This window comes from Triticum urartu, chromosome 7 (assembly GCF_003073215.2).
Source record: "Triticum urartu cultivar G1812 chromosome 7, Tu2.1, whole genome shotgun sequence".
Classification (NCBI taxonomy): Eukaryota; Viridiplantae; Streptophyta; class Magnoliopsida; order Poales; family Poaceae; genus Triticum; species Triticum urartu.
Genome location: NC_053028.1, coordinates 205861523 through 205889092, shown reverse-complemented (window position 1 = coordinate 205889092; position 27570 = coordinate 205861523). Strand labels below are relative to the sequence as shown.

General features: G+C 41.5%; 2 protein-coding genes across 3 annotated transcripts; one reads left to right on the top strand and one right to left on the bottom strand.

The window, feature by feature from the left end:
- Nucleotides 1-15690: 15690 nt before the first annotated feature.
- On the top strand, nucleotides 15691-19716 carry LOC125523500. 2 transcript variants are annotated; one of them, XM_048688532.1, is made up of 7 exons: nucleotides 15691-15878; nucleotides 16302-16453; nucleotides 17331-17450; nucleotides 17556-17634; nucleotides 18325-18411; nucleotides 19102-19164; nucleotides 19309-19716. In XM_048688532.1, the coding sequence occupies exons 2-7, from the start codon at nucleotides 16398-16400 to the stop codon at nucleotides 19384-19386; spliced, it is 483 nt and encodes a 160-aa protein (XP_048544489.1). In that variant the 5' UTR covers nucleotides 15691-15878; nucleotides 16302-16397; the 3' UTR covers nucleotides 19387-19716. The 2 variants fall into 2 exon arrangements, with proteins under 2 accessions (XP_048544489.1, XP_048544488.1); XM_048688531.1 differs by lacking the exon at nucleotides 16302-16453 and having other exon boundaries at nucleotides 15691-15874; nucleotides 17328-17450.
- Nucleotides 19717-20829: 1113 nt separating this feature from the next.
- On the bottom strand, nucleotides 20830-26689 carry LOC125521117 (FKBP12-interacting protein of 37 kDa-like). Its single transcript, XM_048686166.1, has 13 exons — nucleotides 26436-26689; nucleotides 26256-26317; nucleotides 25774-25841; nucleotides 25628-25664; nucleotides 24912-24999; nucleotides 24767-24831; nucleotides 24606-24683; nucleotides 24412-24459; nucleotides 22406-22459; nucleotides 21731-21892; nucleotides 21491-21560; nucleotides 21254-21309; nucleotides 20830-21173 (listed from the first exon to the last, which is right to left on the bottom strand). The coding sequence occupies exons 1-13, from the start codon at nucleotides 26530-26532 to the stop codon at nucleotides 21000-21002; spliced, it is 1059 nt and encodes a 352-aa protein (XP_048542123.1). The 5' UTR covers nucleotides 26533-26689; the 3' UTR covers nucleotides 20830-20999.
- Nucleotides 26690-27570: the final 881 nt, after the last annotated feature.

Sequence of the window (27570 nt, the reverse complement as noted above, 5' to 3'; positions counted from 1 at the left end):
AACATGGCAAATAAACATTCTTTGCAGGCGCATTTTATGGACACTCGCTGCTTTGTCATTCATGTACCTCTAATTGCATCCGGCAATATCTTTTCAAATCATTGTTCCTACTACATCATTTTGCTGTTTTTGATTTCAACTCTGCTTTTTTCCCTTTATTTTTACTTTTGCAGGTACTGTTCCCCATGTTCCAAGAGCTTGCACCACAGGACCCACATGACAAAGTGTGGTCACCACTATGCGATTTACCTTGACCTGAAGAACCAACGTTTTGAGGTGCTTGATTCAATGCGTTCAGAAGTTGATGCAGACCTTACTACACATGCTGAATACTTCATCAACAACCTCAAAGAGACATGGAACTGTCACTACGAAAACTCAAGGGTCCAGATCGGTCATTTTCCTATCGAGTATGTCGCGACTACGAATGAAGGAAACCGGTAATTACTATTTTTTTCATGTGTCCTCTACACCAATCCCTAAACCCTTTTGTCACCTCTACATTAAAGTTTATGATTTGCTCTGTTCTCTTGAGTTGACCTGATTTTTTTACAGGACTGACAGTGGCTTTCACATGTTGGAATACCTTGCAAAGTGGGAAGGCCGACGGGTCCCTGTCCTCATAGTTGCAATGGTCGTTGAGCTCCGCAAAATATACACATAGAATTGGTTGATGAATGAAGATTTCAACACGTGGTCCAATGCACGAGAGTTCATAGAGGAAGCTGTCAAGAAAGCCAACAAGAAGTACAAGTGATCACGTGGTGCTCCATACCGCACGCCCACCTTACATTCTGTTGCCGAGGAACTTACCTTGTTCTTTCAAAACTATGTCCATGTACTATGTTATGACTGCATCTCCCCGTAGCCTAGTATATAGTGGTGGTGTGTGAGCGATATTTGAATATTTTTGTAATATATGTGTGGATGTGAACCTACTTAGGTGTGACAGCAGCTACGTTTATGTTTTTCAGTATTATTATGCGTTCGTGGTTGGTAGTACCAGTTTGGTGTCTTGAATGCGTCTATGATGTCTGAAAACATGGCAAATGTAGTTGATCAGACACGGTTAGTGAAAGTTATCGTTCTTTTTCGTTTGGCTTTTTGGGTTTTTTTGCATTGCTAACTGTATCGGTTAGCATGGTAGTTCGTGCGCAGCCGTAACCTTGCATTTTTTGCACGTGATTGTTTCAATTTGTTTTCCATAGTTTGCACACAATACAACATGTGTGGACTAAAATGCGTTGACTGAACACGGAAATCTACGCGATGGCAGACTCGGTATAAATAACATGGCATATTCAGTAGAACTAACATGGCAGATTCAGTAGAACAGGCATGACAGATACAGTAGAAAAGGCATGGCAGATTCAGTAGAACAGGCATGGCAGATTCAGTAGAAAAGGCATGGCAAATTCAGTACCACACACGGGGCAACTGCATTCATTCATTCATGGCATTTTCCTTCAAATTCTGGTACCCCTCCAGAGTCATTCTCCCATTTTTAAAAAATTTAGAACATCTACCTTACAAAAAATGTCACCAACAACCAAGTCACAGTGCTCCAATGTTGCTTACGGATTTCCCGCCCCTTTTTTTGTTTTCTTGTGTTTTGCTTGAATCTCCAATCCTGATTTGTATCTTATCTCTTTTGGACGCCCCTTTGTGATGGAACGGGGCGGGTTCCTGACCTGGGTTTGTGTGCTTGCTGTTCCAGATCCTACCTCCAAGTTTTCAGATGATGGCCCCGTGGACGAAGGCACACTTGAGGTGCGGGGGAACCTGTGTAAGGCTTCCTCGGCTTTCCTCTTCTTGATCTCATCAAGCTCTCTTTTCATGGCCTTCCTGTGTTTTTCTGCAACCCTCGCTGTCTCATCACTCTTGCACGCTTCATCTATTAGTTCAGCATAGTTCTTTGTTAACACAACGTGCCTCACGGCTTCCATGGTTGACTCTGGTCTCTCATCATGCACAGCCAAAACTGCATTTGATGTTTGTGGCCCCAACGCGTCGTCAGCGTCCCAAGTCCATCGCTGCCGTCTGAAATGGCGGCGCATTCGTGTCACCGTGTTCATGTCCATTACTTTTAGTATGTGACAGCAGACAATCTCATCCCGTTCGAATTTGCAGCATTGGCATTAGTATTCTCCTTCGCTTATCGAGGCCTTCACAAAATAGTTCCTTCCTTTGTCTGGGTCTTCAGGTTCCGAATCCGACATGCCCAAGAGAGAACACACCTTGAACGTTCATTCGTCCACCTGGTAAGTCGTGTACATGCTGGCACGCTTTATTTCTTCCTGGAATCTGCAAGTTTTTTGTGGTTTTGTTAAACTCTTATATGATGTTTGTAGCACCTTATGTTGATGTAGGCTGTAATGTAGCAAAGGCATCTAAAATGAATGATGGCATGGAAATCCTGTTTTTTTGCCCACATCTGTTCTTGTGTTGTTTGTTTCCATACGGCAACTGCATGGTATTTTCACATGGCAAATGCATAACATTTTAATTGGCAAGTGCATTACATACCATCATGGCAAATGGAACTACAGTTCATTAAACATGGCAACTATAGTTGATTTCACACGGCAACTACAGTTCATTAAACATGGCAACTACAGTTCAGTAAACATGGCAACTATAGTTGATTTCACACAGCAACTACAGTTCATTAAACATGGAAACTACATATCATGATTACCCTGTACTCAATGGCTACTTTCAACATATCAACATTTCAAAAAAGATGGCAACTGCATTGCATTCTATATGGCACCTACTACCTTCATGCTTTGTGCAAATAAGATGGTAACACAACTGACTTACTTGTTAAAAATCTTGTTGGTATATGTCTTTCTCATTTGCCTCTCCATTGGTAAATATGTTAGCAATTTAGGCTGGTTGAGCGCGGTGTTTGCTTCTTGCTACAACTCAGATCCCAGTATTTTTTGTTGCAAAGTTGTGTATTGCTTGGCAAACTGCAACAATGAGTTGCCAGGGCTCACGTACCGCTTCAGAACAGCATTGAACCCCTCGCTGCGCTGCGTAGTCTGCAGAAATGGGAAGAAGCACTGCATGAAGTAGGCCGGCACCCAGTACATTCGCTTCTCCCATAGGCTAGTGATACATCTCCAACGTATCTATAATTTTTGATTGCTCCATGCTATATTATCTACTATTTTGGACATTATTGGGCTTTATTATCCACTTTTATATTAATTTTGGGACTAACCTATTAACCGAAGGCCCAGCCCAGAATTGCTATTTTTTGCCTATTTAAGAGTTTCGCATAAAAGGAATATCAAACAGAGTCCAAACGGAATGAAACCTTCGGGAACGTGATTTTCGGAACGAACATGATCCAGGAGACTTGGACCCTATGTCAAGAAGCAAAGGAGGAAGCCACGAGGTAGGGGGGCGTGCCCACCCCCCAGGGCGTGCCCTCCACCCTCGTGGGCCCTCTGTTGCTCCACCGACGTACTCCTTCCTCCTATATATACCTACGTACCACCAAACGATCAGATACGGAGCCAAAAACCTAATTCCACCGCCGCAACCTTCTGTACCCACGAGATCCCATCTTGGGGCCTGTTCCGGAGCTCCGCCGGAGGGGGCATCCATCACGGAGGGCTTCTACATCAACACCATAGCCTCTCCGATGAAGTGTGAGTAGTTTACCTCAGACCTTCAGGTCCATAGTTAGTAGCTAGATGGCTTCTTCTCTCTTTTTGGATCTTAATACAATGTTCTCCCCCTCTCCTGTGGAGATCTATTCAATGTAATCTTCTTTTTGCGGTGTGTTTGTTGAGATCGATGAATTGTGGGTTTATGATCAAGATTATCTATGAAAAATATTTGAATCTTCTCTGAATTCTTTTATGTATGATTGGTTATCTTTGCACGTCTCTTCGAATTATCAGTTTGGTTTGGCCTACTAGATTGATCTTTCTTGCAATGGGAGAAGTGCTTAGCTTTGGGTTCAATCTTGCGGTGTCCTTTTCCAGTGACAGTAGGGGCAGCAAGGCACGTATTGTATTGTTACCATCAAGGATAACAAGATGGGGTTTTATCATATTGCATGAATTTATCCCTCTACATCATGTCATCTTGCTTAAGGCGTTACTCTGTTTTCATGAACTTAATACTCTAGATGCATGTTGGATAGCGGTCGATGAGTGGAGTAATAGTAGTAGATGCAGGAAGGAGTCGGTCTACTTGTCTCGGACGTGATGCCTATATACATGATCATACCTAGATATTCTCATAACCATGCTCAATTCTGCCAATTGCTTAACAGTAATTCGTTCACCCACCGTAAAATACTTATGCTCTTGAGAGAGGCCACTAGTGAAACCTATGGCCCCCAGGTCTATCTTCATCATATTAATCTTCCAACACTTAGTTATTTCCCTTGCTTTTTCCTTTGCTTTTATTTTACTTTGCATCTTTATCACAAAATACCAAAAATACTATCCTATCATATCTATCAGATCTCACTCTCGTAAGTGACCGTGAAGGGATTGACAACCCCTTATCGCGTTGGTTGCGAGGAGTTATTTGTTTTGTGCAGGTACGAGGGACTCGCGCGTAGCCTCCTACTGGATTGATACCTTGGTTCTCAAAAACTGGGGGAAATACTTAAGCTACTTTGCTGCATCATCCTTTCCTATTCAAGGAAATCCAACGCAGTGCTCAAGAGGTAGCAAGAAGATTTCTGGCGCCGTTGCCGGGGAGTCTACGCAAAAGTCAACATACCAAGTACCCATCACAAACCCTTATCTCCCGCATTACATTATTTGCTATTTGCCTCTCGTTTTCCTCTCCCCCACTTCACCCTTGCCGTTTTATTCGCCCTCCCTTTTCCGTTCACCCCTTTTTCGCTTGCTTTTTGTTTCTCGTGTGTTGGATTGCTTGCTTGTCGCTATGGCTAGTCCCTTATCCACTCCGTTGTCCCCTGAGTTTGAAGTCTTTCACTTCAAACAAAGACAAGGAGAAAACTTAAAAGATGCCTGGTTGAGGATAATGGAGTCTTATCATAATTGTACCTTTGAAGTGAACCTGAGAATTTTGCTTCGCAATTTCTATGTTGGATTAAATATGTCTCATAGACAACTCTTGGATTGCGTTACCAAAGGCAATTTTATTGAAATTGATCCCCATATTGCGCTTGAAATTATAGAAGGTATAGTGGGAACACTACCTCAACAAAAGGGGCCTCATCCTACCCAGGAAGAGACACAAGTTTTTGAAAAAATTTGTGAAGTTACTAAGATTTTACAGAAGTCTCTTGAACCTCTTAAGAACGTTAGCGGAAATATTCACCGCATGAATATGTTGATTACTCTTTGCAATAAGCGGTTGGATTCTTTAGATCTAAAAATTTCAGAATATGAAGGGAAACATAAAGAACCTCCCGGATTCGAGCTTGATTCCGCTAAAAAGTTGAAAACCAAAGATGGCAATACCTAGATCTATCCTTGCTTTTATGCCTAGCTAGGGGCGTTAAACGATAGCGCTTGTTGGGAAGCAACCCAAATTTTTTTATTATTTTTTTGCTATTTGCTTCTGTTTAGGAATAAATTTTTGATCTAGCCTCTGTTTTGGTTGTGCTTTTTGTGTTTAATTAGTGTCTGTGCCAAGTAGAACCGTTGGGAAGACTTGGGGAAAGTCTTGTTAATCTTGCTGTAAAAAAACAGAAACTTTAGCGCTCACGAGAACTGCTGCAATTTTTATTTGAAAAGTGATATTTAGTTAATTATTTTTGAAGATGATTAATAGATAAATTCCTCACGTCCAGAAATTTATTTTAGAATTTTTGGGGTTCCAGATCTTGCGCTAGCTACAGATTACTACAGACTGTTCTGTTTTTGACAGATTCTGTTTTTCGTGTGTTGTTTGCTTATTTTGATGAATATATGGCTAGTAAAATAGTTTATAAACCATAGAGAAGTTGGAATACAGTAGGTTTAACACCAATATAAATAAATAATGAGTTCATTACAGTACCTTGAAGTGGTCTTTTGTTTTCTTTCGCTAACGGAGCTCACGAGATTTTCTATTTTAAGTTTTGTGTTGTGAAGTTTTCAAGTTTTGGGTGAAAGATTTTGATGGATTATGGAACAAGGAGTGGCAAGAGCCTAAGCTTGGGGATGCCCATGTCACCCCCAAGATAATCCAAGGACACCAAAAAGCCAAAGCTTGGGGATGCCCCGGAAGGCATCCCCTCTTTCGTCTACTTCCATCGGTAACTTTGCTTGGAGCTATATTTTTATTCACCACATGATATGTGTTTTGCTTGGAGCGTCTTGTATGATTTGAGTCTTTGCTTTTTAGTTCACCACAATCATCCTTGCTGTACGCACCTTTTTTGAGAGCCATACATGACTTGGAATTTGTTAGAATACTCTATGTCCTTCGCTTATATCTTTTGAGTTATATAGTTTTGCTCTAGTACTTCACTTATATCTTTTAGAGCACGGTGGTGGATTTGTTTTATAGAAACTATTGATCTCTCATGCTTCACTTAGAGTATTTTGAGAGTCTTAAATAGCATGGTAATTTGCTAAAATAATCCTAATATGTTAGGTGTTCAAGATTAGTAAAGACTTTCTTATGAGTGTTTTGAATACTAAGAGAAGTTTGATGCTTGATGATTGTTTTGAGATATGGAGGTAATAATATCACAGTCGTGCTAGTTGAGTAGTTGTGAATTTGAGAAATGCTTGTTTTGAAGTTTGCAAGTCCCGTAGCATGCACGTATGGTAAACGTTATGTAACAAATTTGAAACATGAGGTGTTCTTTGATTGTCCTCCTTATGAGTGACGGTCGGGGATGAGCGATGGTATTTTCCTACCAATCTATCCCCCTAGGAGCATGCGTGTAGTACCGAGGTTTTTGATGACTTGTAGATTTTTGCAATAAGTATGTGAGTTCTTTATGACTAATGTTGAGTCCATGGATTATACGCACTCTCACCCTTCCATCCTTGCTAGCCTCTTCGGTACCGTGCATTGCCCTTTCTCACATTGAGAGTTGGGTGCAAACTTCGTCAGTGCATCCAAACCCCGTGATATGATACGCTCTGTCACACATAAACCTCCTTATATCTTCCTCAAAACAGCCACCATACCTACCTATTATGGCATTTCCATAGCCATTCCGAGATATATTGCCATGCAACTTTCCACCATTCCGTTTATCATGACATATTCATCATTGTCATATTGCTTAGCATGATCATGTAGTTGACATAGTATTTGTGGCAAAGCCACCGTTCATAATTCTTCCATACATGTCACTCTTGGTTCATTGCATATCCCGGTACACCGCTGGAGGCATTCATATAGAGTCATCTTTTGTTCTAGCATCGAGTTGTAATCATTGAGTTGTAAATAAATAGAAGTGTGATGATCATCATTTTCTAGAGCATTGTCCCAAGTGAGGAATTAAAAAAAGAGAAAGGCCATAAAAAAGAGAAGGCCAAAAAAGAGAAAAAGAGAGAATGGACAATGCTACTATCCTTTGCCACACTTGTGCTTCAAAGTAGCACCATAATCTTCATGATAGAGAGTCTCTTGTTTTGTCACTTTCATATACTAGTGGGAATTTTTCATTATAGAACTTGGCTTGTATATTCCAACAATGGGCCTCCTCAAGTGCCCTAGGTCTTCGTGAGCAAGCAAGTTGGATGCACACCCACTTAGTTTATTTTGTTGAGCTTTCATACATTTATAGCTCTAGTGCATCCGTTGTATGGCAATCCCTACTCCTTGCATTAACATCAATCGATGGGCATCTCCATAGCCCATTGATTAGCCTCATTGATGTGAGACTTTCTCCTTTTTTGTCTTCTCCACATAACCCCCATCATCATATTCTATTCCACCCATAGTGCTATGTCCATGGGTCGCGCTCATATATTGCGTGAAAGTTTATAGGTTTGAGATTACTAAAGTATGAAACAATTGCTTGGCTTGTCATCGGGGTTGTGCATGATGAGAGCATTCTAGTGTGACGAAAATGGAGCATGACTAAACTATATGATTTTGTAGGGATGAACTTTCTTTGGCCATGTTATTTTGAGAAGACATAATTGCTTAGTTAGTATGCTTGAAGTATTATTATTTTTATGTCAATATGAACTTTTATCTTAAATCTTTCGGATCTGAATATTCATACCACAATTAAGAAGAATTACATTGAAATTATGCCAAGTAGCACTCCGCATCAAAAATTATCTTTTTTATCATTTACCTACTCGAGGATGAGTAGGAATTAAGCTTGGGGATGCCTGATACGTCTCCAACGTATCTATAATTTTTGATTGATCCATGCTATATTATCTACTATTTTGGACATTATTGGGCTTTATTATCCACTTTTATATTAATTTTGGGACTAACCTATTAACCGGAGGCCCAGCCCAGAATTGCTATTTTTTGCCTATTTAAGAGTTTCGCATAAAAGGAATATCAAACAGAGTCCAAACGGAATGAAACCTTCGGGAACATGATTTTCGGAATGAACATGATCCAGGAGACTTGGACCCTACGTCAAGAAACAAAGGAGGAAGCCACGAGGTAGGGGCGCCCCCCCCAGGGCGCGCCCTCCACCCTCATGGGCCCTCTATTACTCCACCGACTTACTCCTTCCTCCTATATATACCTACGTACCACCAAACGATCAGAGACGGAGCCAAAAACCTAATTCCACCGCCGCAACCTTCTGTACCCACGAGATCCCATCTTGGGGCCTGTTCTGGAGCTCCGCCGGAGGGGGCATCCATCACGGAGGGCTTCTACATCAACACCATAGCCTCTCCGATGAAGTGTGAGTAGTTTACCTCGGACCTTTGGGTCCATAGTTAGTAGCTAGATGGCTTCTTCTCTCTTTTTGGATCTCAATACAATGTTCTCCCCCTCTCTTGTGGAGATCTGTTCGATGTAATCTTCTTTTTGCGGTGTGTTTGTTGAGATCGATGAATTGTGGGTTTATGATCAAGATTATCTATGAACAATATTTGAATCTTCTCTGAATTCTTTTATGTATGATTGGTTATCTTTGCAAGTCTCTTCGAATTATCAGTTTGGTTTGGCCTACTAGATTGATCTTTCTTGCAATGGGAGAAGTGCTTAGCTTTGGGTTCAATCTTGCGGTGTCCTTTCCCAGTGACAGTAGGGGAAGCAAGGCATGTATTGTATTGTTGCCATCGAGGATAACAAGATGGGGTTTTATCATATTGCATGAGTTTATCCCTCTACATCATGTCATCTTGCTTAAGGCGTTACTCTATTTTCATGAACTTAATACTCTAGATGCATGTTGGATAGCGGTCGATGAGTGGAGTAATAGTAGTAGATGCAGGCAGGAGTCGGTCTACTTGTCTCGGACGTGATGCCTATATACATGATCATACCTAGATATTCTCATAACTATGCTCAATTCTGTAAATTGCTCAACAGTAATTCGTTCACCCACCGTAAAATACTTATGCTCTTGAGAGAAGCCACTAGTGAAACCTATGGCCCCCGGGTCTATCTTCATCATATTAATCTTCCAACACTTAGTTATTTCCTTTGCTTTTTACTTTGCTTTTATTTTACTTTGCATCTTTATCACAAAAATACCAAAAATATTATCCTATCATATCTATCAGATCTCACTCTCGTAAGTGATCGTGAAGGGATTGACAACCCCTTATCGCGTTGGTTGCGAGGAGTTATTTGTTTTGTGCATGTACGAGGGACTCGCGCGTAGCCTCCTACTGGATTGATACCTTGGTTTTCAAAAACTGAGGGAAATACTTACGCTACTTTGCTTCATCATCCTTTCCTTTTCAAGGAAATCCAACGCAGTGCTCAAGAGGTAGCAGCTAGCAAGCGTCTCATTGTCTTGGACTTGATATGTTTCAATCATAGTTGTCCAGCTCCGTTCAAACTCCTCCACCATCAAGTTGTGGTCCACGCACAACTTGAATGCCTTGTGCAGCTCTGGATGGTCAGCAAAGAACGGTCCTAGCGTCTCCTCAGCCTTCTTTATAATATGCCACCTGCAGTGCATGTGCACTGCCAACGGAAAGACCTCCTCTATGCCTGCATGCATGCTAAAATCCTGGTGTGTTATTATGTTCATCGGAGCAAGTCCACCCATGCACTCCAAGAAGGTTTTGAACAGCCAAGTGTACCCATCCGCGTCTTTGTTCCGAACGAGCCCGCATCCAAACTACAATGACTGATTGTGGTTATTTATTCCTATGAATGGAGCGCAGGGCATCTTGTACATATTAGTGAGATATGTCGCGTCGAACGAAATGCAATCTCAGAAATGTTTGTAGGCTCTTCTTGCAACACCATCCACCCAATACATGTTCCTGACACGGTCCTCATCGTCCAATCTTATCCTGTAGAAGAAATCTGGATCTGGTTTTGCTTTCTCATCGAAGTAGGCTATCGTGTCTTCTATGTCAGCCAACCTGCTCTCTCTACGGTACTTTGCCTTTAGGTTTGTGACATCTGCCAGTATGTAGGGCATGCTACTCAGTCTACCATCTTCGCTGTGGATGAGGGACAGTATTTGGACCATTCTTGATGGACCGACGTTACAATCATGTAGCAGCTTTATGAATTTCTTCTCGAGGGGGGTGAATCCTTTGTGGGCGCTCAAAAAATTTACCAGGTCAAACTTATTTATGAGTTCATGGTTGCGCTCGTCAAAATATTCAGTGACCACTCACCGTGCTCCATCTACGTTTAGCCTACACTGGACAGGGCATTCCGTCTTGACAATGATACCTCTCTTTCGTTCCGGAATGACAGGCGCAACACCTTTACCCTTCTTGTTCCTTCGTGCCTTATAGCACCTCATCTCACCTCTGTTGTACTCGTTAGTTTTTTTAATTTTCCTATGGTATTCGGTGTTGATCGCAAACCCATGGAACATTGCATATCTCTGGTAGAATTCCTTGGCATCTTCGAATGAATCAAATCTCTGCCCAACATACGGTGGCTGAGGTACCATGATTTCTGATTGCCCACCATCCCCTTGTGCTTCGTCATCAGTTTCATCATTCACTTCAGTATCGGCGGCTGTTTCATTTGCTTGAGTGTTGCTTGTGCTGGTGTGCAAAGGTGTGCTTGTCGGCATTGCTGGAACGATTGCCATTTCCGACACTGACTCCGCATTGTTTGTGGCATGATTGTTGGCTGGCTGGTGGAATGCTTCTTCCGTGTGCTCAGAGGTTCCCGCAGTAGATTTCCCCGCGCCACTGTTGATTGTAGTTGAAGGTCCTGCAATAAAAAAACAGGTATGAGTGTAAGCATTGCTTGGATGGCATGTTTATCGTAACGGAATACAGCAACTGCATGTGATTTGGCATGACATCATTCACACAGCAAGCCGTGGAATCTACATATGGCCATGCATGGCAACTGTAGTTCTCCAGTCATGGAAACTATAGTCCAACAAACATGGCAACTATTGTTGCCCAGACATGGCAACCAGCATCTTTTAGCATCAAAACTTGTATTCTATAGCCATGGCAGCTACAGTCCAACATACATGGCAACTACTGTTGCCAAGACATGGCAACCAACATCTTTTAGCATTGAAACTTGTATTCTAGGTACGAGCTCACTAGTCAAATGCGATCAATCATGAATGTTGCACACAATCATATAGAAGTTGGCAAATCCTGAAGATAATAGATGACTTCTTGCACGCGACCACTTGGTAGCATTTTTGTTTGTCTTTTCCACCACCACCGTGACAAATCTACTTTTCCTCCCATGCTTTTTTCACAAAAGCAAATGCACTAGTTTTTTTCTGGTTCACATTTTTTACCTTGTTGTGCCGCATGTGCTGATCGTATATGGTTTTTCATTCCAATTTGATGTGCTCTATCTGCAATAGCGCTGTCCTGTAACTGTGAAGCTTGCCATGAGATGTTTGCCGATGTGGTTGCACCATAACAACCTGTGATCATGTTAGCAGTTGGTCAATGCATGGCAAATGTAGTTTGTACAACATGGCACATGTAGCGGTGCATCCATGCCACACACATTTGTTCACACTTGTCATCCACAGTTGTTTAGACATTTGCAATCACATTTTATGACACATGGCAAATGCAGCTATCTAGGCATGGCAACTGCAGTTGTCCAGGCATGGCAACTGCAGTTGTCCAGGCATGACAACCCCAATGTCACATATGTTCCTTCTCCTAATTCACTATCCACAACTTCACTTCATGGACTCACCTGTGTACGACGTTGATGGCAGGTACATGGTTGCCGCCTGATGCCACGTGTTGCATGAAGGTCCTACATTTTTCCCATATAACTCATGAGTCTTTTGCCATCCTTGCAAGTTTAATTTCATGGCCACACCAGTATGTTTCTTTTTCGTATGTGTTACTTTGATTTGCCACATTAGCTACTTGAAGTTGATCGCCCGTACATTTGTCAGCGTTAGCGCCCTATGAACTTGCCATGGTATCCCCCTGAGTGTGGTTGGATCATAAGAACCTGCGAAAAATGACATTGTGGGACATAAGTAGAATGGCATCTTCCTCGTCACAAACATGGCAACTGTTCCTTTTTTAATCATGCATCGTACCGATACCCGCGTACTGCTCTAGTAGTGGCAGCAACGACCCTGCAGAAATGAGTTGATCGTACTCTGCTGCATCCCAAGGGGGCGTTTCCGGCCTTTGAGAAAACCAAGGATCAGTGCCGTCTTCATGATTCATTCTTCCCTTTTTTTCTGCCACTGTGTTTTCAGTCACTGCATGAACAAGAACGCATCAATAATCTGCAAAATGCATTCTTGTTGTTTGCACATAGAAGATAACACGACAATCTTATCACATTTCCTGCGTAGGCAACCAACACATCATGGCAAGTAGGACATGCACATTCATTCTCTTTTCTAAAATCTGGATGTCAGCTATCATTTTGAAGCGATGGCAACATCCAGTAAAATAGGATGGCAAGCAACAACATAACGTGGTGGCAACTAACGACAACGATAGGTGGCAACTAATGTTAGATACAAGTGGCAATTATTTTTCCTCCCTCCCTATGCCAAATTCCTCCTTTATCTCCCTATTTTTAGTGATTCCTACGCATCCTTCAGGACCAACTGCTCGCACCAAGCCAACCCAGAAGCTTAGCTCAACTCTAGTATAGAATATGGCAGATCTGACATATTCTGGTGGGCAAATGTGAATACACACAAAAACCATGGTGTGTTTGCCCAGACAGCGTGGATCTAGTTGCCATCTTCATGGGCAATCTGCAATTTCAAATTTCTGGACAAAAGAAGGCCAAGAAACAGAAGGAGATCGGAGATCCACCTATTTTAGATCGTCGTCTTGGGAGGGCGTGGTTGGGGCAGGGGGTGTTGGTTAGCGGTGGGGAGGCGCTAGGGATCTGATCTGGTTGCCATGGCAACCAGAGAAGGAAGGTGATGGAAGTAGGGGATCAAGAGGTAGGAGACGACGGCGCAGGTTGCACTGGGGATCAAAAGGAGGCCGGGGCGACAGGCGTGTTGGGTCGTGCGGGCAGCGCGGTCGTTTGCCCGAACGTGTGGGCAATTATGCCACACACCGGACGTGCGGGCTGTGGCTGCGTGCGCCCGGATGTGTGGGCGATTATGCCACACACCAGACGTGCGGGCTGTAGCTGCGCGCGTCCGAACGTGGTCGTGGGACGGAGTTGACTCCGTGTCACACAAGGCGTGCGGCACAACCACCCGATATGCCACACATGTGACAGTTATCAACGTCCTTCCATAAAAGGTACTCCCTCTGCTCCATATTAATTGACTCACACTAAATTTTCAGAGGAAGCCCGTGGTCTCTTCTATCTTTTTCAGCTGGAGTTAATTGTAGTCTTTTAGCATCTTGTTTTTCTTTTGACGTGTTTTAGCACCTTGTTTTGGCATGATTCCATATACTTGACCGCTCGCGTCGCTGCATTGCTCATTGCAGGGAGGTGCAGTTTCTCAAGCATGGACGCAAGCATGAGCTTGCCTGAAACAGGGGAGGAGCCCAATGGGCTGACCCCGATGCATAGGAATACGGGCTCAACAAAAAGATAGTGGTGATTATCATCTAAAAACGCCCTAGAAAACAGGTTGGAACCCTATTTTGGCGCCTTATGCGCCAAATACAATGTTATTTACAACTTGCAAGTGGGTCAGCCCATATAGTTCAAGTAGTTTTTTCAGAAGCCCCTCCAGTTTGGGAAGCTTCCCAAGAAGTTTTTCATGTGTTCTTTAGTTTTCTATTTTCTGGTTTCACCTAGTTTTTGTCTGGGTTTTTTCATTTATTTTTTGTTTTCCTTCTCTTTTCCTTTTTTGTCAAATGCATGATTTTTTTCAATTTATGTGAACTGTTTTCAATTTTTGAATTTTTTTAATTATGAACATTTTCAAATTCATGATTTTTGAAATCAAATTTTCCCTATATTTCATGTTTTTAAAATTTATTACCTTTTTCATATTTTTCCCTCAAAAATTGAACTGTTTCCAACAAACTATTATTTTTCTCAAATACATTAACTTTTTAAAAATCAGTGAACTTTTTTGAACTTCATGAATTTTTTAAAGTTTGCGATGTTTTAAATTCGTGATCATTTCTAAAAGTCAATGGTCAACATTGGCGTCAGCTTAGCGGTCAGCACTCAGTTTTGTGCCATCAATGGTCAATGCAAACGATTTGAGAAAATATGCACGAATGAGAGAGCTTTTTTTTTCTTAAGCGGACGGACGAGAGAGCTGAGCGAGGCGGACGAGGGAAGGAGTATTAATGGGCTTCGGCCCTTGTCAATCGCTAGTGGGCACCAGGAGCAAAATTTGGCCCTACAGGCCCCGGCCCAATTTCGTGCGCATGACCACTTGTCTCGTGGAGTGGCATCGGAGAGCAACTAACCAGGAGCGCTTGTTTACTTGTAATTTCGTTTTTGAAAGTCGAAACTCGAATAACGATGCTCATAGCATAGTCAAGTTTGCTCGTTCTTTAGGTCAGAGACGTCACGTGTGGCTTGGCCAACCCCATGATCCGAGATATATTCCACGTTCTGTGGCTTATGAATGAATAAACTTGGTTCCCCTCAAAAAAGAAAAAACCAGGAGCGCTTCTTCGGTTGTGCCCGTGCCTCTTGAAAATGAAAAAAAACACATTTTTAGCTTCTGCGAGAAGCACGGTTTCGCTTTCGTAAGAGGCATGATTCTGATTCCACGAGAGGCACGGTCATGCCTCTCAAAAAAGAAAAAAAATATGTTTTTATTTTTTTTCTTCTGTGAGAGGCACGGACGTGCCTTTTAGAAACAAAAAAAATGCGTTTTTTTCCTTTTGTGGGAGACACGACCGTGCCTCTCGGAAATGGCACAGCTTCCTGAAAGAGAAAAACCATGCTTCCGGTGTGGTTTTTTGTCCGGTTTTTTTTTAAAAAAAGTCTGTCAAAACCTATCGACATGAGATCTAGTTTTTAAGAATATCGACACGAGAAATTCAATGATAAAAATGATTCAAAATTTGGACGCACGGTTTAAGAAATAAAATGTTTTGAATAAACGAATCCACTTGTCGCAACTTGGTTGGAGCTACGCTAGAGCTGACCTGGGCCGTGGCCCGCACAGCTCTGGAGAAAAAAAAGATTAGATACCTAGGCCCAGCATTCACTGAGGCCCCAACCCCATGGCCCGGGAGCTGACGCCTCACGCCACACAGAGACGCAGCACTCGGCGACTCAGCTGCCGCCGCCCCCCGCCACGCCGCAACCGCAGGCCGCCGCGGCTCCGCCCACCGGCCAAGGGGGCTGCAGCACACAGCAGCACGGCGAGTCGGCGTCGACCAACCCACGACCCCACGCGGCCACAGGTACACGCAGCTACCACCGGCATCCAAACAACACCCAAATGAGCTCCTCCTTGAATCTGATCCTCTTGTCTCTCAAGCCTCAATCTCTCCAATTCCAGTGAATCACTACAAGCTGCACATATATTTTGTTTGAGGCATTCTCAGTTTCTCCCTAAATTTCAGTTAGGTCATCGTCTATTCATCTCATTACCAATATGCTAGCATAAACAATTCACTCAATTATTGTTTACAGTTTAGCTATGTGCAAGGACAGTCAAAATTGGAGTGCCTGACAGATTATCGTATAGTAAAGTTTGGTATAGCTTATTTTGTTTGTATCTGATCTCTTCATATTGTAACAAATAAGAGAAGTTATACTGATTAATGCCAGTGATCCAGAATTTGATATGTATATTATTATTTTTGTGTGTGTGTGTTCTTTAGCTTGGCCCCCAAGCAATTTATTTGTAGCTCCGCCACTGCTCAGAAGCCTGTGTTCCCGGCCACGCCTCGCCCACTCGCGCTGGGTGTGCCTCGGAGATGGCCGACGCGTCATTTTTCGATAGGATGGTTTCCCAGCTCCGGTCCACATCCAAGTGAGGAAAACCTCCACATACCTCAATCCTGCCTTTTAGTTTTGTTTCCATACATCTCGGTCTGTACATTTTTCAGCAGAACAGGTCGATTCCCCTTCAAATGATTTAGCCCTTTTTATTTTGGAAAATAGCACGCTTGCATAGACTGAGTACAGCGGAAGTGGCGCTATTTATCTCATTAATCCCGTTTTGGAACTGATACATAGTTTGTCTCTTTAGCCTTTTGCTAGCATGCCAAGTATTCCAGTACAACTGGTGATAGATGGTCTGCAGAAGAGTGCAAAACTAATAGTAAAATGTTAGTGCTCATGCATCTACATCTATTTAGATCATTGAAGAAAGTTGAACATGCCGTCTTAATCGTAGATGGTGGTTCGTGACTTCTTCAATTAGGCAAGATGGATTCTATAGTCACTTGTAGGCATTCTCTTAGTGTATAATTAATTTATTATTGACAAGACAGCTTTGGACTAATCCTGTTACTGAGATATAGAAAAGATATGACATATGTGGATAGAATATCTTCGGATATGTAGGGTATGTAATGCGATGTGTGCAACAAACTCATTACCTCCTTTGTATATCTATCTAATTCTATTTTTGTCTTCAGCATGAACGAATTTAACTAAATCTTCTCTTGAGACTTTATTCGCTAGTGCGTGCAAGCGGTTTTTGTTCATGAATACCATTGCTCTAAAGACGGTTATAAAACCTGTAGCTTGTTGCTTGCACTAACTCCGGAAGTCATTGTTTGCACACAGTCTGGCAGGCATTGTTCGCACTCTCACAGCTTAACAAATAGTAGAATTTAACTAATTTCCCGTTTATGGGTGTATCACTATTTTATTATGTTTGAATCATCTTGTTGGTATTGAAGGTACTACACTGGATATCCCAAGGATCTAGGTCCATCAAGAATCATACCGTTCACATCAGAGCGTCAGTTTGTGCAGCTATTACATGAAGGACGGCCTGTAGTTGTGGCCTTTACTATTAAGTATGTTAGGCTCATGTTTTTTGTTCAGAAACACAAGAATAGTTGAGTTGTACTATGTCAATAGCTTTGCACATGCTTACAACAGTAATGAAATTGCTTTTGTAGGTGCACTTATACACAACATCTTGACAAAGTACTGGAGGAAGCTGCTGCTACATTTTATCCTCATATAAAGTTTGTTCGGGTAAGCCAATACTCTTTTTACGCCCGCAAAAAATATGCCATGAAGTATTTTCCGGTCACCTATAAGATGATGAGTTATTTTTTGAAAACTTTAATGCACTCTGCTTTTCTATCTGTTCAAATTACCATGTCTAGCTATTATGGAACATTGTAAAGGTTGGTTTGCTGTCTCAACTGCATGTTAAAATTCAAAATCTTGAAGTTAGTCCTATCTGACACCTAATACAATACTACCTTTGGCGAATCTAATTCATCATGCACTATAAAGTTCACCTATTTCAGTTTTCTGTTGAGCTTCAGGCACATGTGTGGAAGCTCTTTGTTTTGCGAATGTATCTTCGATGATCTTTCCTAGGCTTTTCTTTCACCTGCTAGAGAAGCAGCTCTATGGGAAGCTTAGATGTGTGAATAGTTGTACTTCTATTATTTTGGCAATTTACAATTGTAGATATTATGATGTACAAAGATACGATCAATTAGTCACAAGATAGTTTAATTGCCTGCCTGTCAAATCAGACTGTCACTTTTGATTTCCTTTTCATTTGGATGCTTTATCTTGGGTGATGTCATGATACACTTGCTTAAAATTTGTGGCTTCTTGCTTCTCATCTATACAAACTGTGACTGCTGCCATCCGGTTTGCCTTTAGTCTCAAACTGATAGGAATTATTGTTTTGTTCTACGTTGTCAGGTGGAATGCCCAAAGTATCCTGGGTTTTGCCTCACGAGGCAAAAGACTGAGTACCCATTTCTTGAAGTATTTTACAACCCAGAACAGGTCATGATTGTTTACTTCACCTTGCATCGGTTAACACATGTTGCCACTTCTTTACTTCGAACTATGTGCCACCTACATTTTTGTCAACGATCTTGATTCTTGATCTTATTTATTTATTTTCTTAATTTTTGTGGCTAAAGCTGCTGCCTTGTGACCATGAGGTCACGGGTTCAAGTCCTGGAAACAGCCTCTTGCAGAAATGTAGGGAAAGGCTGCATATAATAGACCCAAAGTGGTCGAACCCTTCCCCGGACCAGAGAAGCACTAATCTTCTTTTGAGGGAGAATAAACTTAAGTTCTCAGGAAATGTGTGTTTTGTGGCTCCATCTAGAGATTCGTTGCATCCTTTGTCAGACCAGGAATTAGTGTTTTCATTTGCATCTCATTTCCGTATTGGAGAAGGTCCTGCTCTGCTAACTTGCTCATGTATGGTCAGTTTGTTCTTTGTTGACCGTGAATGGCGTCGGTACTGTTTGTAGTTATTATTTGCTTAGCTGTGTTTAATGTGTTCCCATTATTTCATGGCTAGGCATCGCATATTATTTGGTATAGAGCTCCACATCATTTCCCTAGAATGAATTTGGTTTCCATTTCTTTCTTCCTTATTTACTTGCTCGTCGTGTTATCTGCACCTACAGTACAGTTTATTGTCATTTTATCCTGGTAACATCATGATGTGTATTTTCTCAGGCTGCTAACCCAGGAAAGATCGTGGACCCGAGCATCACGAAATACTCCGCAAAAGTCCTACCTGTAAGCAATGCCCTGAAGCGTGCTTTCAAAATATTCATGCATGAGCCATTCATGCATTACTCACTTGTCAAGTCTAATGCTGTATAGAGGTCCGGTTCATGGTTTCCAGGTTGAGCTGATGTGATGCTATTTCCTTGTGTGCAGTTCAACTATGACCAGAGCGTGTATGGATTCCGGGAGTATTTTAAGAAGTATGGGTTCAAGTATTCCGAGACAAACTAGGTCTGTCATCATGAAGCCCTGCAGAGTTAGCCAGTCGGACTGGCATGATGAGGCCTAGTTATTAAATTTACTTTCAGCATGTACCAGCAGTGATGCTGTATATGTATCAGCACTCACTGCATATTGGCTCTGCTTTGGTGGTTGAAAATATGGCCAAGCTGTTAGCTAGGTTTCTGGTACGCTCAAGATTCTAGTAGAATTTCTGAATGTTGCATGTTGTTCTTTGTCGAATCTCTGAACTGCATTTTCAGACTCAGTATTAATAAAAGGACAACGCTAACGCCCACACGTGTGGTGGGAGCGAAACTCGCCCACACACCCTGTAGTACACAGACTGTGCCACGTCACTGTATGCATGCATGTGATAATCTTTTTGGATTTCCTGTTTATGTTTTATCTCTTAAATAAAAAATCCGATTGAAGATCCGTTTTCACCATTAAATCTCTAGATCTCATACCAACATATTTCGACAAAAAAAAATCGGCTAAAAGTTGCCATGTCTATTGCACATGAATTGCCATGGTGTTTACACTGAAGTTACCATGATATATTTTAACTATTTTCTTCTACATTTAAAAGTAATTTTTAACATTTATAAAATAGGAAAATAAAAAACTAGACTTGCCATGATACATACATTTAAAATTGCCATGGCTCATACAAAAAATATTTTTTATGGTCAAAGTACTGCAGTTGCCATCATCAAAATACTAAAATTGTTATGCTCTACAAACTGAAATTGCCACATGGTAACTTTAGTTTAAGCACCATGGCAACTATAGTGTAAACATCATGGCAACTTCTGGACAAAAAAAAATCATCGAAACATATCAACATGGGGTCTAGTTTTGAATATCTCATCGAGACGGATTTAATGGTGAAAAAGGATTTTTAATTCGACTTTTTAATTAGGAAATAAAACATTTTTAAGCCGACAACCAAAAAGATTCCGACTGATGTCATCTGTTCACATGTGACAAAATGAGTGGTAAAGAAGACGTGTGATCGATGTGCAATATGCCACACGTGTGGGCGTTAGTTTTTTCTTAATAAAATTCTGTGGCTCACCATCTCAAGTGCGTGCAGAAATTCTTCTACTCGCTCCGTCCAGAATTAGTTGATGCTCATCAAACGGATGTATCTAGATCAGAGTGGCAAACTATGTGTTTATTGCTGCGGAGTTTGCAAACTGTGCCAGAAGAAGGAACGTTGAATCAGAAAACCTGGTAAACTTTTCTTTTTTTCGAAACGAAAAAAAAAACTGGTAAACTTAGGCTGCGCTTTCTCAGTGTGGAACTGTACCGATCTGTACCCAAGCGGAACGGCAAACAGTCCCTTCAAAAAAGGTTCACGAATGCTGCTCATACTTGCACTGTTGCACAACCGCCTCGCCCTCTCCCTTTGCTGCCATCAGAATAAAGCTTCTACGAACATGCAATGCAGATCAAGAATAAACGGGATAACTTACAACTTGTGATACACGAGCGTTCCATCAAGCATACAGATGAAATTCTCAGGTAACCAAGTAGCAATGTGGAAAAACTGTTGCAGCCATCAACGCGTTACATTACATCAGAGGCATAAACCGAGCAGCAGAAAACAGTTGGCACCCTTAGGACTCTGCTTTTATCGGCTGCGGATCAGAAGAAGCGTTCATATCATTTGCAGCTTCCTCTCTTTCTTCGACGACCGCGTCGTCTTCAGTTGCCTCTTTTTGGGAAAGCATCTCCTTTAACCTTGCCAGCTCCACATCTTTAGCCTCTAACTCCTCTTGCAGTATGGAAACCTAAGGAAGAGTTGGCAGTAAAAGGGTTAGAGGATAAAATAAGCAAGCAATTTAGTAGCAACAGGAGTGACGAATCCTACCATTTCATTTGACCTCTCGACGTCATTTGTTAGGCCATCCATGTGTTTGTACAGCCCTGACAACGCAATGAAAAGGTTAAGTACCTCCATGTTAGCATACTATCCATTAACAAGGAGCAGAGCAATTTCTGTTCTAAATGACCTACAAATGTCCACCAGCTTTAACAATTTTTATAACAAACACACATATTGGTTATTTGTCACTCCTTTCACTTGGATATATAGCTCAACACGTACCATCAAACTGATTCCTGAGCTCATTGTTCTGGGTCTTCAGAACTGCAATTTTCATTCCAAGTTCATGGATCTGTACCAAAGATACTTCATAAGAACGCATTCTGCCAAATATAATAAGGCGACAAATTTCTCTTCTAGTATGTTGGTTGTTCAAAGAATGACCAATGATTCTTTTCCTCCAAAGGCAGAGAAAACCATAGAAAATGTATATAAACGGCTTATGTCTGTTGGCAGACTTACTTTTCCTTCAGAAGCCATTGCCCCAATCTCTTCATTTTCCTCTTGCAATGTTCTACACTTGGCCATTAGCATCTTCCCATGTTTGCTGGATGGGGTAAAATTGACAGCGGCAACATTTTCCTGCAGTTCTTTTATCTTTTTCTCTTTCTCTTCAGCCAGATTCTGGACAAAAATGGGCAATACCATTTGTTAGCCACTCGGTGTCAAGCTATGTAAGGTTCAGCCTTCCTAAGATAATAGAAAACACATCTTTTTATTTCCACACTTGAGGCATTATCAGCAATTCAGCATGGCTAGTAATATGCTTGAATCATCCATCTATCATGTTCCCATATAATACATTTGCGAGTTACAATTTATTCCGTAAATATTCCATTATTTTCATAATACATTCTTTGTGATAGTAAAACTGCTGGGCTTTGTGCCTTTCATACTTGTATAAGGGGACCATAGCCATTAGTTTAAGTCTTTAAGATAAGACAAGCAAATACTGTCTCATTACATATTTGACTAATTATTACAAAAGATGGTGCAGAAAGGCATCAGAAAGACAGAAACCTGCTATAAAAGGTTCTCTTAGACTTTACAATGTCAGGCTTTCAGTTTTAAAACATGCTGGCACAAACAACTCTTATAATTCAACATGAATTGTATGATTGAAGGAGAATTGCTGACCTTTAAGCGTGTAAATTCCTCGTGAATTGCTGGATCAAGCAATAATCGTCTTGTCTGTTGAAGCAAACAGAAAAAAGGGATGTAAATAAGCTATTTAGTGTGATAACATAGGGTTTAGGAATTATTAACTCCAGCTACTACAGCTTCTCAGGGAGCTTAAGGCCACATTATCAAAATGTAGTAGTACTGTCCCAATTTGTCCCGTGAAATTCATGTCTAGTTCCTGCAGCCCAAACAGCACCTAAGCCTGTTCCTATACCAAGAGCCCAGTCCATTAGCTTCTCTAAGAAGCTAGCGTTTGAAAGAAGTTAATCCTGTCATGCAGGGAGTCCAAACAAAAGGGTAGTATCATAGACAATTAGACATGACGTGAATGAGAAGATATTTAAACGGAACATAAGGTATTTCCACTCAATGTTAAAGAAAATATAGATGATAGCTAGATTAGATGATACGGTACCATCTTCAGTATTCGGAGAATCTCACATTCATTATTCCATTCCACAAAGTTCATCTTGTTGTTTAAGTGGAACAGTTAATCCTGTAATCATAGTTGCAGTGCAGCTCATGACTCATTTTATTGGAATTCAGAAACGATACATAACAGAAAATTTCGTACGGTGAACCTTGCAATGTTTTTTTTTTGGACTGTAGGCCTTAGGATGTCTGTTCACTACAGAATCTGGTGTTGACCACCTACAGATAATCCTTCAAATTAGCGAGGATGCAGTTTAATAATCATAGCACATAACCTTGTTTTAATACTCCCTCCGATCCAAATTACTTGTCGCTCAAATGGATGTATCTAGCACTGAAATACGTCTAAATACACCCATTTAAGTGACAGGTAATATGGATCGGAGGGAGTATAAGATGCAATATAGAGACCGTAGAGGCATAGACCACTGGATCTCTAAAAGGTGATATCTTGTATGTAAAATCACGAACAAACTGCCCTCTGCTAGACCATAGAGAAGAACATGACTAAGATACACCCTACCACGTCTCGTAGGAGACCCAAACCTCGCATACGGGTGGACCGAGTCGGGTGAGTAGGCTGGATTGCTAAGTTCTACCTCCGTTTGATCCTCTACCGGCTCTAGTGGTCATATAAAGGAACACAAGCGGGTTCCCACATCCCCGGATATGATTAATGCATGGAAGCTAAGGAATTGGGTCATTCTTCAGCCCAAGATGCAAGCATTTGGGTTTACTTCAATTAATATGAACCTATACAGTAGGTACCCCACTAAATATGGTAGCTTACTAAATATATTACTTGCTTGCAACCTCCTCTGCCTTGTACTCCCTCCGTTCCTAAATATAAGTCTTTGTAGAGATTCACTATAAACCACATACGGATGTATATAGATGCATTTTAGAGTGTAGATTCACTCATTTTGCTCCGTATGTAGTCCATAGTGAAATCTCTACAAAGACCTATATTTAGGAACGGAGGGAGTATATATTTGTTCAAGCTACTCTCATTCGTATACATGGGTCAGTACAATTGGTATAGATAAAGGTCAACTAGTGCAGATCATGGAGGCCACTATGTCAAAGGGAACAAAGGTGAGCACACAGAAGAAAGAGCATGGACGCCTTTTGACAAGAAGCAGAGTTTGTGAGTTTTCCAGATAATATGACGGTATAGTTTACATGTACTGCTGTCACTTTGCCTGATAAAGTAGTCTACATAGCTGGAGCAGTACTGGTACCAAGTCCAGATTTGATTGAAATGAATCCAATACTAATTATGGTTTACCAAATTGAAGTAATAATAACTATAACTCTACAGTAAGGTGTGCACAGAACAACAATGGTCAAGTCCAAAATAAGCCATTTTAGCAACTAAGTATTCTTTTACAGTTTACATTCTGCAGTAGATTTAATCTAAACAAATGAACAGAACCCCTGTACAAGCAACTTTTGATAAACACTAATAAGTTCAAATACATGATAAATTGGCAAGCGTAAAACAAATAGCATAAGTAACACTATTTTACCTGCATTGATGGTGGCCTCAATTGTGTTTTCAAGTCCCTAACTGCAGACTGCAAATTCATACAAAAAAATTAACAAACAATCAATACAAACTAGAAGGACGCTAAAAATTGATCAATTGAAAATAACTAAGTATTGGTCAGATTTATCCATATTGAGATGTTTCTCCTCGTCGTAGGAGGCTCCCGGAGGGTACCTTCAATTCCGCAATCTCTTGTTCTCGTTTTGCAAATGTTACAATAAAAGCAGCTTCTCTTTTCTTCGCTTTCTCCAGCTGAGTATACAATTAAGGAACAATCAAACCGAAGCAAAGCATGACTATCGTATCAGTTTTACGAGTATGACACAACAACCAACCTGCTCCTTCAGTGACTCCTCTGACGACTTCAGGTTATTGAGATAAGTAACCACCGAAACAGGCTCTGCGTTTCAAATAAATAAATAAATATTCTTTACACAGTTATTACCAGAAATAGGATGGACTTCGATTTAACTTGCAAACCTGGATTGGTTCCTGCAGGTACAGCAGGAATGTTCTGAAATGCTGAATGCCACTTCTGGATTTCTGATTTAGCAGCTTCCAGTTCCACCTGTGAATTATAAATGCAGCGTTTCAGAAATTCCAGCATTATGGATCATATATGTTAAGCTATGTAGAGGTAACACTGGAACGAAATGCAAACATTGGTGTAAAAAACTGCATGCATGGTTACTGAAACTACATCTCCATATTTAGTGACAGACATTAATCATTCTATTATAGAGAAATTGTCTGCTCCGTGGGTGTACTTTTAGTTGTGACTTGCCTTTCTGTTTCTCAGATGTCTAAATTTTAAGTAAAGTTCAGGTATGTTAAGCTTTATTAGTTTACACATTTTCATATGATTAAGTAGTCGAATGTTCACAGTTGCACTATAGACTGAAAGAACCCTTCAAGGCTATTATGAAACAATGGAAGTCTGTGAGGCTTGGGTTTTGCCAATAATAATTCACTGAACAAAGAACATATACCGAAAACACAGTACATACTATCCCAGAATGATTGCTTGCCAATTACAGTTAAACTGCTCATACAACTAATGGAGTGCACAGTTATTTTATACCAGAATGAGGCATAACAGGGTACTTCAATTACACCAACACAACATAAATTGAGCTCAATAAAACTGTACTCAACTAGCAAATGATAACATTGAAGAACAGTGACTAACTACACACCTGGTTTGATTCAAGATTCTCTTTGCAGGTCTGCAAACTTCAAAAGGGCAAGAGGAGTTAGTGTCATTGTTACAATTAACAATAGAACAACAGTTATTTGGTAAAAACAGCAATAGATCAAAAGTTAGATAAGAAATATAATATACCTTTCCCGGAGAGACAGAATCATTCCCGTGGCAGCACCTGGTGCACTTTCCTCCACCTTTGTCTTTCCCTGCACACAAACTTGCTGTCTTAAATGAGAGATTCTTGTTCCATGAAATTGTCAAAACTTAAAGGACTATTAGGTAGGCAAGAAAGCATATGTTTAATTTTCTTACTGCATCTTTCCATTACCATGTGAAACAGCCACAGTATCTACTCCCTCCGTTCCAAAATAGATGACTCAAAGTTAGTACAAAGTTGGGTCATCTATTTTGAAACGGAGGGAGTACTATCTAATGCATCTGACCATAAATTCGAGACAGAGAGAACTTCACCAAGACCAACGTGCTAAGCATTTTTCCATGCTGTATGTATCATTGCAATCCTAATGGCAATCGTAATTTAGAATGCTTCCAGTGGCAGAAGGAAAAAAAACGTACTGATACTTTGTACCAGGTTGAAAGAGGAAACCTAGAAGAATTACCTTCTTGGAAGCGAAGACATCGTCTTCGTCGTCATCCAGATCGCCGAACTGCCTCTTCTCGCCTGCATAGAAGCAGCAGCAGCAGCAAAAGCGCCGTATGAACCAGGTGAGCTTCCGAGAAGCCGAAGCTCGAGCATGAGTGAAAGCAGAGGCGGAGGAGGAGGGACTGAAGGAGGGCACCGGAACGGGCGGGTGCGGCGTTGCGAGAGGGCGAGGCGTTGAAGTCGCGGCCGAAGGTGTCGTCTTCGTCTAGGCGGGGGGAAGGTGGGTCCGCCATGGCCTTCGCTGGCGTCGTGCGGACAGCGGGATGCACTGCCGTTCCGGCCGCCGAGGAAGTGGTGCTGCGGCGGCGAGGGTTTGGGCGCTGGCGCCAGCGGGATGGGGCCGGTCTGAGGAGGGGGCTCTGTTTGTGGGCCTCTGCGGGGAACGGGCAGCGACGAGACACGAGACTGCGCCACGGCCTTTTTTTGACGGGCTGTGCCACGGCCCTTTTCTCTAGCGCGTATCTTTTGTTTCCGCGGCCTCTTTAAACACAAGACGAGAGCAAACATTTGAATACTTTATTATTTTCACAAGTAAATCATTCTCCTGCACAAACAACAGACTGCGCGTGTTTTGAGGAAGCAACTAGTTAACGAGCGCTCCTTCGGAAGCCTCGCAACGATCAGCATCACTTGGCGCGCTCTCAGTCATTCGTCATGTGTTGCGCTCTGGACGCTCCCTCCGAATTTTGTTTTTTTATTTTTCCGCACGCGTTTTCGGCTTTTTAAACTGTTTTTTTTGGGGTTTTTGATGTTTTGGCTTTTCCCCGGTCTTTCTTAACTTTTCGATCAAAAAAATTTAGAAAAAAAATATTTTTTTGCATGAAAAAAATGCATTTTCTTTTTTTCTTTCGTGAAAGTCACTGTTTTTTTCCACGAGAGGCACGCTTGTGCTTTAGCGAGAGTCACGGTTGTGCCTTTCGGAAACGAAAAAAATGCATTTTCTTTTTTTTTCTTTCACGAGAGGCACGGTTGTGCTTTCGCGAGAATCACGGCCGTGCCTATCGGAAAGGGAAAAACAAAACGCGTTTTCTATTTTTTTCCTTTCGTGAGAGTCACGGTTTTGCTTCTGCGAAAGGCCCGGCCGTGCCTCTCAGAAAGAAAAAAATATGTTTTGTATTTTTTTTTCTTTCACGAGAGTCACGGTTGTGCCTCTCGGAAATGAAAAAAACGCGTTTTCTGTTTTTTTCCTTCCACGAGAGTCACGGTTTTGCTTCCACGAGAGGCACGGGTGTGATTTCGCGCCTCTTTTGGAAAGGGAAAAAACCATGCTC